This window comes from Lates calcarifer, unplaced genomic scaffold, assembly GCF_001640805.2.
Source record: "Lates calcarifer isolate ASB-BC8 unplaced genomic scaffold, TLL_Latcal_v3 _unitig_149_quiver_2519, whole genome shotgun sequence".
Lineage (NCBI taxonomy): Eukaryota > Metazoa > Chordata > Actinopteri > Centropomidae > Lates > Lates calcarifer.
Window position 1 is genome coordinate 1 of NW_026115563.1, and position 15,576 is coordinate 15,576.

Sequence of the window (15,576 nt, forward strand, 5' to 3'; positions counted from 1 at the left end):
AATTTTGTAATCAGCTGCAAAGCGTCCCCCTCACCTTTCCTGCCTCCAGGCTTGAAATACGGGTCAGGACCTTCATCATTGTGGTTGGAGCCACTGGGTTTAAAACTGGAAACAAAGAACGCACAAAACAGTGTTCAGCAGGATTCAGCTGTCCCCCCCTGAATTGAATCCTTAAGAGGATCCACACAAGTTAGCAAGGTGAGGAATGATTTTATTCAACAGCCTATTAATCCACAACTGAAAATTAAATCAGATCAGAGGAGAGAGGCCTTATTAGAGACGTGGACAAATTTGTTGGTACCCTTACAGCCTTTTGAACAGTGCTTCATTCCTCCTGAAAAGTGATTAAATTAAAAGCAACAGTCTCATATATTCCTGCCCGGCTTATAGTATGTGATAGAGAAAACCGCTAAAATTGTGAAAAGAAATTATTTATTGTTTATTTTACCAATATATGCTAAAACTAGGCTGGACAGATTTGTTGGTACCCCTAAAAAAGATCAGCCAATCAGCCTGTTTAAAGAGAGAAAACACGCCACTGTGTAGTTTGGTATCACTGTGTGCACCACACTGACCATGGACCAGAAAAAGCAAAGGGAGAGAGCTGTCTATGGAGCTCAGAAGGAAAACTGTAGATAACCATCTTAAAGGTAAAGGCATCTCCAAGCAGCTTGATGTTTCTGTGACTACAGTTGCAAATATCATTAAAAAGTATAAAAGGTCCACAGGACTGTAGTCAGCCTCCCAGGACGTGGCTGCAAGAAGAAATACAACCCCAGGTTGATCAGAGGGATAGTGTGGATAGTAGACAAAGAGCTAACGAAAACATCTAAAGCTAGTCAAGCTGAACTCCAAGGTCAAGTTAATTCACTATCTGACTATAATCTGTCACCTTTTAGACAACAACGGGCTCCATGGGAGGAGACCCAGGAGAACTCCATTACTGAAAGAATAACAGAAAAAAGCAACGGGCAACTTAATAGTGGGCACTAGACCAGGAATGTGGAAATCTGGAGCCTGTATTATACATCCCTGGTGTCTAGTGTATTTTATTTGGCTTTAACTCGTTTATTGATATTTTGTCTCCTTTGTATATCCCCTCATTATGTACTTGGAAAAGCAGCATCAGTTTTCTCAGCTTGAGGTGAACTGTAGCCAGAGAGAACACTTTGGTAACTCTTTCCTGAGTTTAATGACTTCATAGAAATCCCATGGCTGATCTCTCCATAGGCAGAGTGCATCTGGACGTTCAGCCCAGGGGCTGACTGCGTAATTAGCTGCTGTCTTAGTAAATCAGGCACTGAATACATATAGATTACAACTGCATACAGTGAAAACCACAGTGCACAGTTGTGCAACACTATTTTTTAAAATTATCTGGCCATGAATGTCCACTAACAACCTTCCCTTGTTGACAGCCAGTCCCAGGGATTGGCTGTCTCTACCAGGGTTCTCTGGGATCTAATGTAGGTTTCCATAAAGGTCTAACATCACAACCAGCTAGGTATATCATTTGTAACCTGATGGTGCTGATGTCCAGCTCCTCCTGGATCTCTCTAGGAAAAAGAATGCGTGTGCTGCTGTCTCCACTTAGACTGTCTGACACTATGAACACTAGGGGACATCGACTGGTCTTCACGAAGCGCCTGGAAGACACACAGCAAGACACAATGTCACTCACAGAATACAATATACTTTACATATATAGTTTATAGTACTGAATATAATCAATGAACACTGTCCTGTAGAAAGGCTTTTATTATCAGGCCTGATGCTGAGGACATATGAACATGGCTTAACAGAAGCAAGAACAGTCTTAAGAACTATCAGTCTCTTCTACACAAAAATTGAGACACTAAACGCTGCAAAGTTAAACCAGGAATGCTGGTACTGTCACAATACTTCTGTCATTACTTTTAGTGGGGTTCAAATTTGTGTGTCATCAAAGTAACTTCTCCTGGTTTCCTGTGTGAAAGTATGAAGGGAAACGTGGAGTGAAACCAGACCTACTCTCACCTCAGGTTATCGTGCAGGCTGCCAGGCTGCCTGTAGAACTGGTTTGGCAAATCCTGAGGAAGCAAACAAAGGAGCTTTAGACAAGGCAAGTCAAGTCTCCAATTTTGTGACAATTTCTGGCATCTATCAGCAGTTTAAAGAGTAGCACTGTTTTCTTATGATGTAGTCAACCATTACATTCTAGACATCACACTGGCAAAAGCAGTTCTCTTAATTGTTACAGTAGCTTTACCCATTACATCAGGAGAATACACATCTGCAAATCTATTCATCCAACTATGGTAATTTCGAATAGCTACAGACAAGTGACAAATTAAAGCAAAAACCAACATAAAGTGTGTCAGTAAGGCGCTGGGCCACCACAAACCTGAAGAACAGCTTTAGTGCTCCTTGGGATTTGATTCTCAAATCTCCAGAACTCTACTGGAGGGATGACACCATTCTTCCAAAAGATATTCCCTCATCTGGTGTTTTGATGATGGTGGTGGATTCTGATTTGATTTGACTTGTGTGTGGAGTTTGCATGTTCTCCCTGTGCCTGCATGGCTTCTCTCTGGTTACCTCCCACAGTCCAGAGACATGCAAGTTAGGCTACCTGGTGAATGACTGTTTGTCTACAGTATATGTGTTGGCCCTGGATGCACTGGCGATCTGTCCATGGTGTACCCCGCCTCTTACCCAGTGTCAGCTGGGTTAGGCTAAAACACCCCCCGGCCCTTAAGGCTAAGCAGTATAAATAATGGATGGATGGTAGAGAGAGAGCTGTCTAACACATCAGTCTAAAATCTCCCATAGGTGGTAAGCTGGGTTGAGACTGTGACTGTTATCATTTTCATACTCACCAAACCACTCAGTGAGCCTCATGCCCTATGGAAGGCTCCAATTACAGCCACATACAGCCCAGGTTTTATGGAGAACGTGGTGAAGGATGACTCCTCTGACTATATCATGACTTTTTGCCACATTTCTGTACCTATGGTTTTAACATTGAAATCTCACATGTGCATTCATCTTTGTAATGAGGGATTTGTGCACTGCAACCCTACTATAATATCTTTGTTGTTGTTGATGGACTGTTCTTGCGGACACAGTCTGATCATATCCTGTATTGACATTCTCAGTCACCCAAGGAAGAGTTGTTCTTCTCTTTTTCCTGACATATTGCAGTAATGTATATAAATGTCAACCACAATTTCTGATCCCATTTACTCTAATGCAGATGTCATTTTAGTCACTGTTTGTACCGATTCACCAGCCAGTAGAGCAGTCTTTGTTACTGAAGCTCCTGCCATCAGTGCCCCAACAATGAACTCTCTTTAAAAGTCACTTAGACCTTTTCCTCTTGCCATCTTTTTTTTTTTTTAAATTAACGTTGTTTTTATTGATTCCACCTATCAATATTCAACATTTTAACATACACAATTTTCCAACATTATAAAACATTCCTATACTTCTCCACCAGGTAGCAGAGACGTAGATAGACATACATTCTCAAAGAAAATTACTGTAGTGTAAATGTGAATAAAAAAGAAACAATTTTTCACTCCTGTCCTTATTTTCACACCTCTCTTAGATTGTCCCTTTTCTCCTGTTGGAGGGTAAACATAATAAACATATGAACCAGTGAACAAGTTTGTAGCCTGAACCAAGGGGATCAGTAATCTACCATACACAGTGCCCTTACTGCACAAAGTCTGCTCTCAATGGAGACACAAAATTAACCCAGTTTTCCCAGTAATTTTTAAAAGTTTCTGTTTTTAGTCTAGTTGAGAAAGTCAGCTTCTCCATTCTATAAATATTGAGCATTACCTCTACCCAATCCTCCATTTTTGGTGCATCAGTTTTTAACCATTTTCTGGTGATGGCTTTTTTTAACTGCCACCAGCATTATTCGAAATATGTTTTGTTCTCCTGACCTTGTAATCTCCTGGTTCTCTTTTCACAAATATAATACTTAAAATCTAAGTGGAATTTGCACTTTCAGAATTTTTTCCATACTCTTCTGTAACTCCTGCCAATAGGGTAGAATACAGGGTCATCCCCAAAAGATATGAAAATGATTGGCTTTATTCTCCCCACAAAGTCTCCAACATCATGTACCTCAAGATTTCTGTTGTGCTGGTGTAATAAAGTATCTTACAATGAAGAACATTGTAATTATTATTGCTTCTAATCGCTTTTTAATGATGTTTTGTATAATATGTAGTGTACGTCGGATATTGTCTTGTGTCTGTCCCTGCTATATAAAGCCCACTGTCCTTCATTTACCATCACCCATCCCTCCTCTGATAGCATCCTCCTTGCCTCTTTTCCCCACTTTTCTTTTATATATGTTGTATTATTGCCCTTTAATCTTTTGATTTCTTTATATAATTTTGTGATTAATTTATTGCCCTGGTCTGAATCATAAGCTGAGATGAATAATTTAATAACTCCAGACTAGCTCATCCAAATTAAACTTTTTTATATTTTGCTCCATATAATGCCGCATCTGTAGATATCTGTACAAATCTTAATTGTCTAATCCGTATTGATTTTTTAGATCCTGAAAGCTTTTGATGGCCTTCTTTTTAAAAAGCTCCCAAAATATTTTTGGTCCCACTTCCCATCTACTGAATCTACTATCTATTGTGTTTGGTGTGAAGTCTGAATCATGTGTGATCCATCGCAGTACCTTGCTCTGCTCAATCAGATTGTTCTTTGATATAATCTCCAACCATATATTTAAGGATAACCCCAGCCAAGGATTTAACTCCTCTTGAAGATGTTCCCTCAATTGCCCTCAATTTTTTATCGTTTATTATTTCTTGTATTGGAACATATGCGTTTGATGTGAAACATTCAATGTCCTTCCATCTTGCACTATAGGCAGGATTGCATAAATTCCACAAGGTTTTTAACTGTGCAGCCTGATAGTAGCTCTTAAGACATGGTAGGGCTAGTCCCCATTTATCTTTAAGCAGTTGAAGAGTCTTAAATCTTATTCGGGGACTTGTCCCCCTGCCAAATGTATCTTGTGATGAATTTGTCCCATTCTGTAAAATCTTTGTCTGTTACTTCTACTGGTAGGGTTTGGAATACATATAGTAACCTTGGAAGTACATTCATTTTAATTGATTCCCTCTTGAGACCAAACTTGTGAAGGGGATTAAATTCCACCTTTCCATATCAGATTTGATTCTTGATATCAATGCATCATAACTTAGAGTTTTCAATTGAGACAAATCTTGCAGCAAGTTCACTCCCAAGTACTTCATGAATTTTGAGTCCCAAGTAAACCTAAAACTCTCTCTAATTTTCCTATCTGGGACATAATTAAATGTGAGAATCTGGATTTTCCTCATGTTCAATTTGTAGCCCGAAAATAGACCAAATTCCTCAAGTGTTGACATTAGTGCTGGAAGAGACCTAGTGCGATGTGTTAAGTATATTAATACATCATCTGCGAATAATGCTATTTTCTGTTCATCTCCCTTAATGTTGATACTGTTCATATTTTCATTTTGTTTTATCCATTGACTCAGGGGTTCCAAATAGAGAGCAAATAGGAGTGGGCTAATTGAACAGCCTTGGTGACACCCCGCTCCAATACGAAAAAGTTTGAAAGGTCCCTGTTAATTTTAATCCTGGCCGTTGGTTTATTATACAAAGACTGTATAGTCTTGACAAATGTTTCATGAAAACCAAATCACTCCAGCACCATATATAAGAAATCCCACCTGACAGAGTCGAATGCTTTTTCTGCATCCAATCCTAATATTATTGCTTCTATTTGCTTTTTAATAATGTTTTGTATAATATGTAGTGTACGTCGGATATTGTCTTGTGACTGTCCCTGCTTTATAAAGCCCGTCTGGTCCTGATGAATTATGTCTGGTAAAATTATTTCTAAGCGTCTAGCTAAAATAGCGGTGAATAGTCTATAGTCTTGGTTAAGGACACTAACTGGTCTATAATTAGAGCACTCCATTTTGTCCTTCCCTTCCTTCGGGATAACCGAAATGTAAGCTTCTCTCCGAGAGTTTGGGATTTCTCCCTCTTTTAGCACCCAATTAAATGCATTCTTTAACAAGGGGATCAATGGTTCTCTGAGCACTTTATAAAACTCTGAGGTGTATCCATCTGTGCCCGGTGCCTTGTTTATCTTCAGCTTTGAAATAGCTGAGTTTATTTCTTCTGCTGTGATTTCCTTTGTCAGAGCTGAGTTCTGGGTCTCTGTCACCTTATGTAAATTTAAGGAATCCAGCCATGTAGCTGTCTGATGTTTATTATTTATTTTTGGTTGGGAATATAGATTTTTATAATATGATTCAAAACATTTATGTATCTTTTCTGTCTTATATTTTGGTAAACCTGTAGCCGAGTCCCTAAGTTTGTAAATGTTATTATTAGCCATTTGCTTTTTTAATCTGTAGGCCAGCAGTTTTGTAGATTTACGCCCTGCTTCATAGTATCTCTGCTTCATGTACATAAGTTTTTTTTTAATCTCTTGTGCTAAGATGTCATTTATCTCTGTTTTAATCCTTTTGATATCTTGGTTTATTCTCTCGTCCACATTTTTTTAATGTTCTTTTTCCTTTTTTTTAATCTCTGATTCTAACTGATTGAGTTTTTCCTGTTTTTGCCTTTTTAAATACGTTGATTTAGCAATTAGTTTTCCTCTAATCACAGCTTTACACGCGTCCAACAGTACTGAGGGAGACACCTCACCATTATCATTATCCCTTACATACATCTGAATTTCTTTGGTATACTCTTCCTTCAATTGTCCTTTTAATACATTGATTTTGTTTGTTTTGACATAGCCAGAGTCATATATACTGGACTATGGTCTGATATGTCTCTCATTCCAATTTTACACTTTTCAATCCTATAACTGTCCTTGCTGAACATGAAAAAATAATCTATCCTGGAGTATATTTGATGTGGTGCTGAGAAAAATGTATAGTCTTTCCCCTTAGGATTTAATTCTCTCCAAACGTCAATTACACCCAATTCTGTCATTAAATTTACAAACTTCCTATTAATGCCTGGTTTCTGTGTACCACTGGCTGAGCAATCAAGCTTTGGGTTTAGTCTGATATTTAGGTCCCCTCCCCAAATCATAATACCCTCCCCCTCTGATACCACTTTATCAAACTGTTGCCTGTAAAATACCCAGTCTGAGCCTGGGGGGGCATACACATTGAGAATGGTGACCAATTCACCCTCTAGTCTCCCCTTAATCAGTACATATCTTCCTTGTTCATCTGGTATTTCTAAAAGTTTTTCAGAGGTATTTTTTCCTGAAACCATAATGGCCACTCCTCTTCTATGACCTGTGTTGTAAGATGAAAAAAAATACTTGGTTAAACCCATTTCTTTTTAGTTTTCCATGCTCTTGCTCTGACAGGTACGTCTCTTACAATACAGCAACTCTGATTCCTTCCCTTCTCATTTTACCTAGTATCTTGGACCTTTTAATTGGGTTAAGTATCCCATTCACATTATACGAAGCTATTTTTAGTAATTTCTTCTGGGTTGCCATATTCACTCGTTTCCTCTTGCTGTCTTGATACAAAACCAGAATCAACTGGGCCTGCTCAGCAATTTTCCACTAATCTATTCAGGTTTTTCCTTTAATTTGTCACTTGTCTGTATTTGAAACACTAGAAGAATTCTAGATTAACAGCTGTTAACCAATCCTGCATAACAAGAGCCAGATTAGAGCGAGGCAATAACATACCTCCACCAGTATGAGCTTCCTGTCTATAGCTCCTCCATCACCTGCCATCCTCAGGCAGTTGTACTTATTGGCTCTGAGGAGGAACTCCTGGAACTGGCCTAACTGGGAGCTGCAGGATGAACCATTTATCATCCATTCTAACAAACAATGGAGAATTAGAGACACATCCGAAAAACGGTGGAGAAAAAGTGACATAGGACAGTAGTGTAGGTAACTGAGATTATTAATCATATTCAGCCTGCATTCACCCAAAAGCTGTATGAAATAAATAGAAATACATTTCAAAATAATGCAATACATCAGCACCAACTCTTCCTCTGACAGAGCCCCCAAAAACAAGAATTAAGGGCAACTAAGGGCAATTTGACATCATAAATGTAATTTTCCTACATATCAAACATAATAACACTCTAATTTTTAGTTTGACAGTGACAGGCATAAGGCTGGTAGGACAGAAAGGATTCTCCTTACCATGCTGACTGTTGCTGTATAGCTCCAGGTTGGTGGGGTTGATCCATTCCTGAATCCTGAGGCCGAGCTCCTGAGATAAAACCTGTACTGTAGCAGTCTTCCCACAGCCTGATGGTCCCGTCAGCAGTAGGATGCCACCCTGTGGGTGACCACAGCCAGGCTAAACTTGGACCTTCAGGTTCATTTAAGACTTCCACAGACAACATTTTGACATTACTCAGACTGCAAGAAGCTCTTGAGATATTTTGGTCTCCAGACAGGACCCATTAAATGACTGACATGACAGCAAAGCTCATTTTCCACTGGTTGTTGGAATTTGCTCATGTTGTTTATCAGGAGGGAAGTGGATGGCAAAGATTACTCAAAGACAATGCCACAAGGCAAGTCTGGGGCCCAAGGTTCAGTTACTGACACAGGACAGTGACTGAACTGTCCCGATTATCAAAATGAAAAACCTCAGTTACCTTTGATGAGTTTGTGTGAACTCTCATCCAGTTCTCCACCTCCTCGATCTTCTTCTTGTGGACAGCTAGCTCAGCCTACACAAACACACTTAGTAACCACTGCAAGAGACTAGAAGATTCAGACCTGAAACTTTTTCACAGCTAAAAATACATGATCTTAGCCTTTGGCAGCCACACACTCACATCCAATAAACTTAAACTCCTGGTAACTGTTGCTGGGGGTAATTATTGGATATCAGCTGTAAGGACATGCTCAAATCTGTCCTTCAACTTAATTTCAGGGCTAATAGTAATAAAATGTGGAAAACTCTTGTGCACAGATAAGTTAGACAAAATCTATTTATATAATGCACTAGAGTTATTTGATGCAGGGTTGGACAATATGACTTATTTATGTATTGATTTGGCTTGATATTGCAAAACATGCCAACATGAATTCTGTTTAGAACTGTTGAGAAAGTACTCAAAAGATATGGGTGGAAAATCAAAATCAAGCAGTTAAATTATTTAAGAATTATTGTAACAGATGGTCATGGGGCCATAGGTAGTTTGCAATCACAAATCCACAGTCTAGAGTTCAGACAGTTATTGGCTGAATCCAAATGTATTCATGATACCAGGTGTCAGCAGTGAAGATGCTGACCTGTGAACGGGGCGAGTGTCTGTCCACCCAGGGCTCATTTTGGTCCCCCTGGGCTGACTCTTTCAGCAGGTAGGCCGTATGAAGGTCTGAGCCGGGCTCTCCTTTCCTCTTCCTTGCTCTCTTGGGCTCAGCTTTAGAGCACGAGAACTGGCTCCCCTTTCTCCTTCCAGGCAGAGAAAAGCTTTCCCCTTGCAAATCAGTGAAACATGGATCCACCCAGCTATTCACCTATTGTAATACAGTCAAACAAAATGGTTAAAGATTCATGAGGAACAAATGAAGAAAGATATCTACAGTAAGTCTCTTAATTACAGCCACATTAGAAAAGGTTACGTGAAAGAATCAAATGTTAAATGTAAGTTACAAGGGGAAGCAAAAGTCCCTGTGTGCTGTGGGAGGCAGAAGTTATTCATGAAGAAATGTGGCACATACATTATATGTGATAAATGTATGCTATGACTGAGAAAAGAGGAAAAGTGGTAAGTGTTAAGATTTCTGAAACCACCAAACGCTACCAGGTGCAGGCATTGTTTACAAAATGTAAAATCAACAAGAAACTATGCTATCCCTCACCACTGCATCTCATAAGTCTGTGTTCAGTGTAAATGGTATCACAAATATATCCCCAGCTGTCAGTTTATTAGGTACACATTGGTAATAATGAATGCAGTCAGTAATCAATCATCCTTCATGATTGTTATGTTGAGAGAGTGTTGAGTCTGCGCTCCTGTTGAACTGCATTGCAGTATACAGAAAGGTGTTTCTCTTATTTAGCCTACCCTCATCGATATCAGTGGGGTGGACAAAATAACAGAAACACTTGTTGGCTAAACATATAAACCAAATATACTCATCAGACCAGCTTATTGGTGACATCTTCTTTCTAGAAAACAAATCATGTAAGAGAATTATCACATTTGAGAACGTACTCTGCTTGAAGCAGCTTTATCTCCCACAGACAGCTTGTTCATCCTTCACTGCGGAGCTTCACATTGAGGGGAGCAGTTCACCAAAGCACTGGGAACCTAAAAGGCAGTGGGAACAGTTGGTGGTTGCGAACAAACGGCAGCAAGGCCAGTACACACTTTTCCAAGTATACAGCATAAAGAAATGGTGTATCTGAGGTTTCATGATGCATTGCCTTCAGCTGAACTTTTTTTCCTTGTTACTGTGCCACCAAGAGAGCACTCAGACATCCACAAGTCAAATTCACACCAGATAAATGTTAGTGTCAAACACCTAATCAAAGTATATTTTCATCTATTTGAACGTGTCTGAACGATAAAAACACACTTGTTTTAACTAGCCACACTGGCGTGTTGTGGGATGGAGGGGTGGGTAAACTAGTTTAAGTGAAGCTAATTGATGTCTCTGTATTAACTTACCTTGTTTGACCATTTGATGTGTTACTTCAGATACGAGTATACTGAGAACTAATTTGTGAATCAAAGACGGAATCGCGTTTGTGTTAGTTAAGAGTTGAAGGAGCCATGAACCATCTCAAGTTTACCTCTTTAAACTCCGGGGACTCGGAGTGCCGCAAAATGCTGCCGTAAAGTTGACGCAAAGTTGACGTAAAGGTGACGTGAAGCCTCACTTCGTCGCAGTGTTTATTTGTGGAGGTCTGCTGCTGCAATTAACTAGTTAGCGGGGTCTTCTGTTTAGTCAGCTTCCTCTTTTTCAGGTTTGTCCTTTCACATTTCAATTAGGGGCTGAAGAGTACGTCTGCAGTAGCAGGAGGAGATAACAGGGTTGTTCTGTCTTTTAGGTGGTCGACATCGAGACACGTGTCGGCTGCTGGCGAGCTATGAAGATGAGAAAGCGACCGAACCTTCTGTTAACAGGTGACAGACACCTCAGCAGTTGCATTAAATCATTAAGTTAAGACTTTGCGGACCTTTCACTTTTGAATGTTACAGCTCTGCGCAGGAGATTTGGTTTAGTGGTGGTCGTTTTGATTCGCATCACTGTCATCGAGCATGTATGTGTGTATATATATATATATTAATATTGATCCTTTCTCATACAGGAACCCCTGGTGTTGGAAAGACCACTTTAGGAAAGGAGCTAGCCCAGCGGACAGGGCTGAACTATGTTAACATTGGAGACCTGGCCCAGGAAGGTAAAAACTTCCACCAACTGTCATAACTAATAGAAACACATACTGAAACAAACATCTAACACTGAGATTCCAGGAAATAGAGCATTCGTCGTCCTCTTGTTCAATCACAAATTGAAACCTTATCGGCCATTGGATCTTCACTCAGATTTGGAATGGTTTGCATTTAGATGTTTTAGGCAGTATGCAAATAAAGGTAGATAAATGGCAGAGTCATCCTGAGGCTTTTCTAATGATCTGATGCTGATTATCTTTCCCCAGGACAACTTTATGATGGCTATGATGAAGAGTACCAGTGCCCGATTTTGGATGAGGACAGGGTGAGTTTAATGTCATATTCATCACAGTCGTTGGTGCACCTCACAGTAGGGCTGTTGAAAATAATCATTTCTATGATGCATCGCGATGCGGACATGGACGATTCTGCATCGATGCAGTGACACAATATCATCGATTATTGCCTACTGACATTGTTTGTTGATTTTCCAGCCTCGGCTGGACAATAAAGTTCTGAAGTTCAAGTTGTTAGTGACATGTGACATAGCCGTGTTAGCCATTTTCACCCTGAGAAACTAACGGCTGCCACTGTAAAGGAAACGGGGAACCCAGCCCGGCCAAGAACTGACGTGACTCTGTTGTGACATGTTAGTGACAACATGTGATTCCTGGTCTTTGTTTACATTAGAGAGGACCGACAGATTATTTCTCATGTGCTGCAAATGAAAGCCATTTATGAGTCTCAATCAATTGCTCATCTGGTGGAGCTGCTGTCTCATGAAAATTGGGGATGCAACGCATCGTGATGCATCGTGATATCGAATTGAATCCAATTGTGTGAAGATCTTGAACCATCATGCAGTACATTACCACTACAGACTGAATTAGCTTGGGTGGATGACAATATTGTGACTTGTTGTGATCCTGCAGGTGGTGGATGAGCTGGATGAAAAGATGGTAGAGGGTGGTGTGATTGTTGATTATCATGGCTGTGACCTGTTTCCTGAACGCTGGTTTCACATCATCTTTGTCCTCCGAACAGACAACACTCAGCTGTACACACGGCTAGAGAGCAGGTAACTTCCATTTTCCATTTGTGTGCTGAATCTCAGTTGATGTGGGACTCCAGTCTATCCTTAAGACTGTTGAGCCAATGCCAGAAAGACTTCATTTTTGTAGCAGCCAGGATCAAGGCATTATTTGAGAAAGTTTCTCATCATAATTACTTGCAGGATTTTATTTCTTTTTCATCACAGTGGCAGACATGGGCTTCCACATAAAGCAATGTCTGTAACTATGTGTATTTATCTATGAAGGGAACATGGGAGGACATTGGCACTGTGTAAACTAAATGACCACATTAGGTTAGGTTACATACATATTCATGTTCCCACTAGCTACCCCACATACTGTTTTGGTCTTCTGAAAATGACAGAAAAATGTTACCACACCTGGTTTTATTCTTAATGTTGTTATGTCATTAGTGGTAGAGACCTTAAATATTGGCACAAAATTAATAAATGATTGAGTTGGAAGAAAATATAATGATTGATATCATATGGGTATAACAATGGCTTTATAATACATTCAATGTCACTCTAGGAATTTAGCATTTTTTTCCAAATCTAGTGCCTTATTGAACAGGCATGTAGTACAAACTTTTAATGGTTCAGAATATGTTTGTCTTCCATCTTACAAAGTTTCGTCAGGCTAAGAATAATATTTTACAGTAGTAATGCCCAAACATGGCTTCCCAGATGAGGTGTTTTTGAGAGGGTAAAAGTTAAAAAAAAATATCCAGGGCAAAAAAGTGAGCAAAAAATATTTGACAGGCCTTAGTTTTGGAACCCAGACCTGATATAGAGAAACTCTGAACAAAATCTGAGACAGTGCTGCAACTACTTTCCTGTTCAGGGTCGACCTACAAACACTGGTGCTTTGCCACTCTTGCGTTAGGGTCTATTCCTATTCTTATTCTTATTTAAATACTGCTTCAGTGGTATATCACTGTTGATATCTGGCAGCTGCTGCTGTTCTACTGAGATATGCCATTTAGAAATGGGATATCACTGGTGATCCACTAACAAACATTTCTACCCAGGTACTGATTCCTTCTGCTGTATGAAGCTGTTGAAACTGGTAATATTATGGCTGAATTGCATATGCCTCTGCAAACAGCACATCACTGATGTTCCACTGTACCGCCTTTCAGATAGTTCACGAGATGGCTGTATATGTAATGGTAATAAATTATTATCCAGTTACAAACTTTGTAAAAATGTAAAAAAAATCTGTTATTTAAATGTAGTCCAAGAGTCCACATCCACTGTACTAGCTATACAAGGTTAATGAGTAGACTAACTATAGTCAGCCCTAAAAGTTTATCTAACATTACTACAAAAGGGAAAAGTATCAGTGATCATGGGGAAGAGCTGCCCACAAGCAGTAGTTATCTTCTGGTATTACATTATAAGCTAGTTTTACATGGTACCTGTCGACTCTGTGAGTGGCATGCTATTTTAGTTTTCAAACTGGGGGTCAGTCTGTACCACCACACTGCACTGCAGAAACCAATGCTGCTCGGTATAAACCAGTGTATCCCGTCATTCTGTTGTTTTACCTGTTATGACACCATATTAGATACTCACTCCCCTCATGAGAAAGTTTGTTCTTGTTTGTCTCTCTCCTATCTGAAATGGACTTGGTCCTCTGTGTGACTGACAGGGGTTACACAGGGAAGAAGCTGCAGGACAACATACAGTGTGAGATCTTCCAGACTATCTATGAGGAAGCCATGGAGGCCTACAGTCAGGAGATTGTCCACCAGCTACCCAGCAACACTCCTGAAGACATGGAGCGCAACCTGGAGCAGATAGTGCAGTGGATTGAGCAGTGGATGAAGGACCATAACTAGAAGCTGAACTCTACCTGCTGGCTTCCAGTGGCAGGATTATCTACAAAGATTATTTAGATAGTTGAATATGAATTGTAGTTATTTTGAATCTGTGTTTATTTTCATAAATTTGAAACCATAATGACTTCATTCAGTGACCTCCAGTTCACAAGGAGTGCTGTTGGGCTAACTCTGTAATGTGCAAGTGCAAGCTAGTGTCAAATCAAAGCACTGGTGTACATTGGTGTATCATATTTTTGTATAAATAAACGATCACTGGGAAACAGTGTTTTCAAGTATTTCACACATAAAAACAGAAAAAGTGTGATTTGAGAAGTGGTGTAAAAGACTCAGTTAAGTGGATCTCCTCAGGTAGATCATCCCAGAGTCTCAAAGCCCTGACAAAAAAATCAGTCTACAGCCCAAAACTGCTAAAAGTGAAGTTCTGGACTTAAGTAAAAGATAAATGTAAAAATCGTTCACCTTTATTCACAAAAGTTTAAAAATTGACTTTAAGAGGGCTCCACAGGTCTCTGAAGTCGTTTCACAGCAGATCCTCTAACTGATGCTGATAAAGAAATAATACATTAGCTGAAGCAGTATGATTTAGAATAGAGTAATTCTGGTCTTAATTGCATTTTTTTTTTTTTTTTAATTATCAGGTACAAACAAATTTCAATAAATCTGACTGATTTGCAATCACTGTCTAAACATCTTCACTGTCTGCACTCTGCAGCATGGAATTCAATTCTCCTTATTACATGATTTCTCCTGTGTATATACATATAACTGTAAAACTAAAAGTCAAGATGAGATGAAGCCATGTAAGACAGTTTCAGTGTTTAGGTTGAATCCTTATTTTACATAATACCTTATATTTCTAAGTTGAAAAAGATACAAAGAGAAACAATAGCTGGCACAGAATGTCTGGCCAGATTTTTTTTTTTTTTTTTTTTTTTTTTTTTTTTTTTTTTACTTACTCATTACATGTATCCAGATTTAATCATCATATCCAAAATGTACTGTTTTGCAGTTTGCACTGAAAATTTAAAACGCCCTATCTTGTTTTACAGTTTGTTTTATAGTTCTTTTTCTTTTGTCGCAACATATTGATTTCTGTGAAGACAAACATTCAAAAATGTACAGTGGCGTCAGAGTACTCTTCTTTTAATGTGTGTGGACTATGGTAAAGACGGCGCACTCAGCGCATTGGAGTGAGCGCAAGGCTGCCACTCATGCCTTCTCTAG

General features: G+C 39.3%; 2 protein-coding genes across 2 annotated transcripts; one reads left to right on the forward strand and one right to left on the reverse strand.

Annotated features, from left to right (window-relative positions):
* Positions 1–1,548: 1,548 nt before the first annotated feature.
* On the reverse strand, positions 1,549–10,854 carry LOC108889247 (cell cycle checkpoint protein RAD17; the record flags this gene model as incomplete). The annotated part of the gene is given in 8 exon segments (XM_018685613.2): positions 1,549–1,646; positions 2,017–2,069; positions 7,742–7,878; positions 8,213–8,351; positions 8,677–8,751; positions 9,320–9,547; positions 10,249–10,344; positions 10,705–10,854. Coding segments are annotated over 7 exon segments (772 nt in total), but the record flags the coding sequence as incomplete, so codon positions are not given.
* On the forward strand, positions 10,854–14,612 carry LOC108889248 (adenylate kinase isoenzyme 6). The gene is made up of 6 exons (XM_018685614.2): positions 10,854–11,003; positions 11,088–11,163; positions 11,349–11,441; positions 11,700–11,758; positions 12,366–12,511; positions 14,160–14,612. Exons 2-6 carry the CDS (start codon positions 11,127–11,129, stop codon positions 14,347–14,349), a joined length of 525 nt encoding a protein of 174 aa, XP_018541130.1. The 5' UTR covers positions 10,854–11,003; positions 11,088–11,126; the 3' UTR covers positions 14,350–14,612.
* Positions 14,613–15,576: the final 964 nt, after the last annotated feature.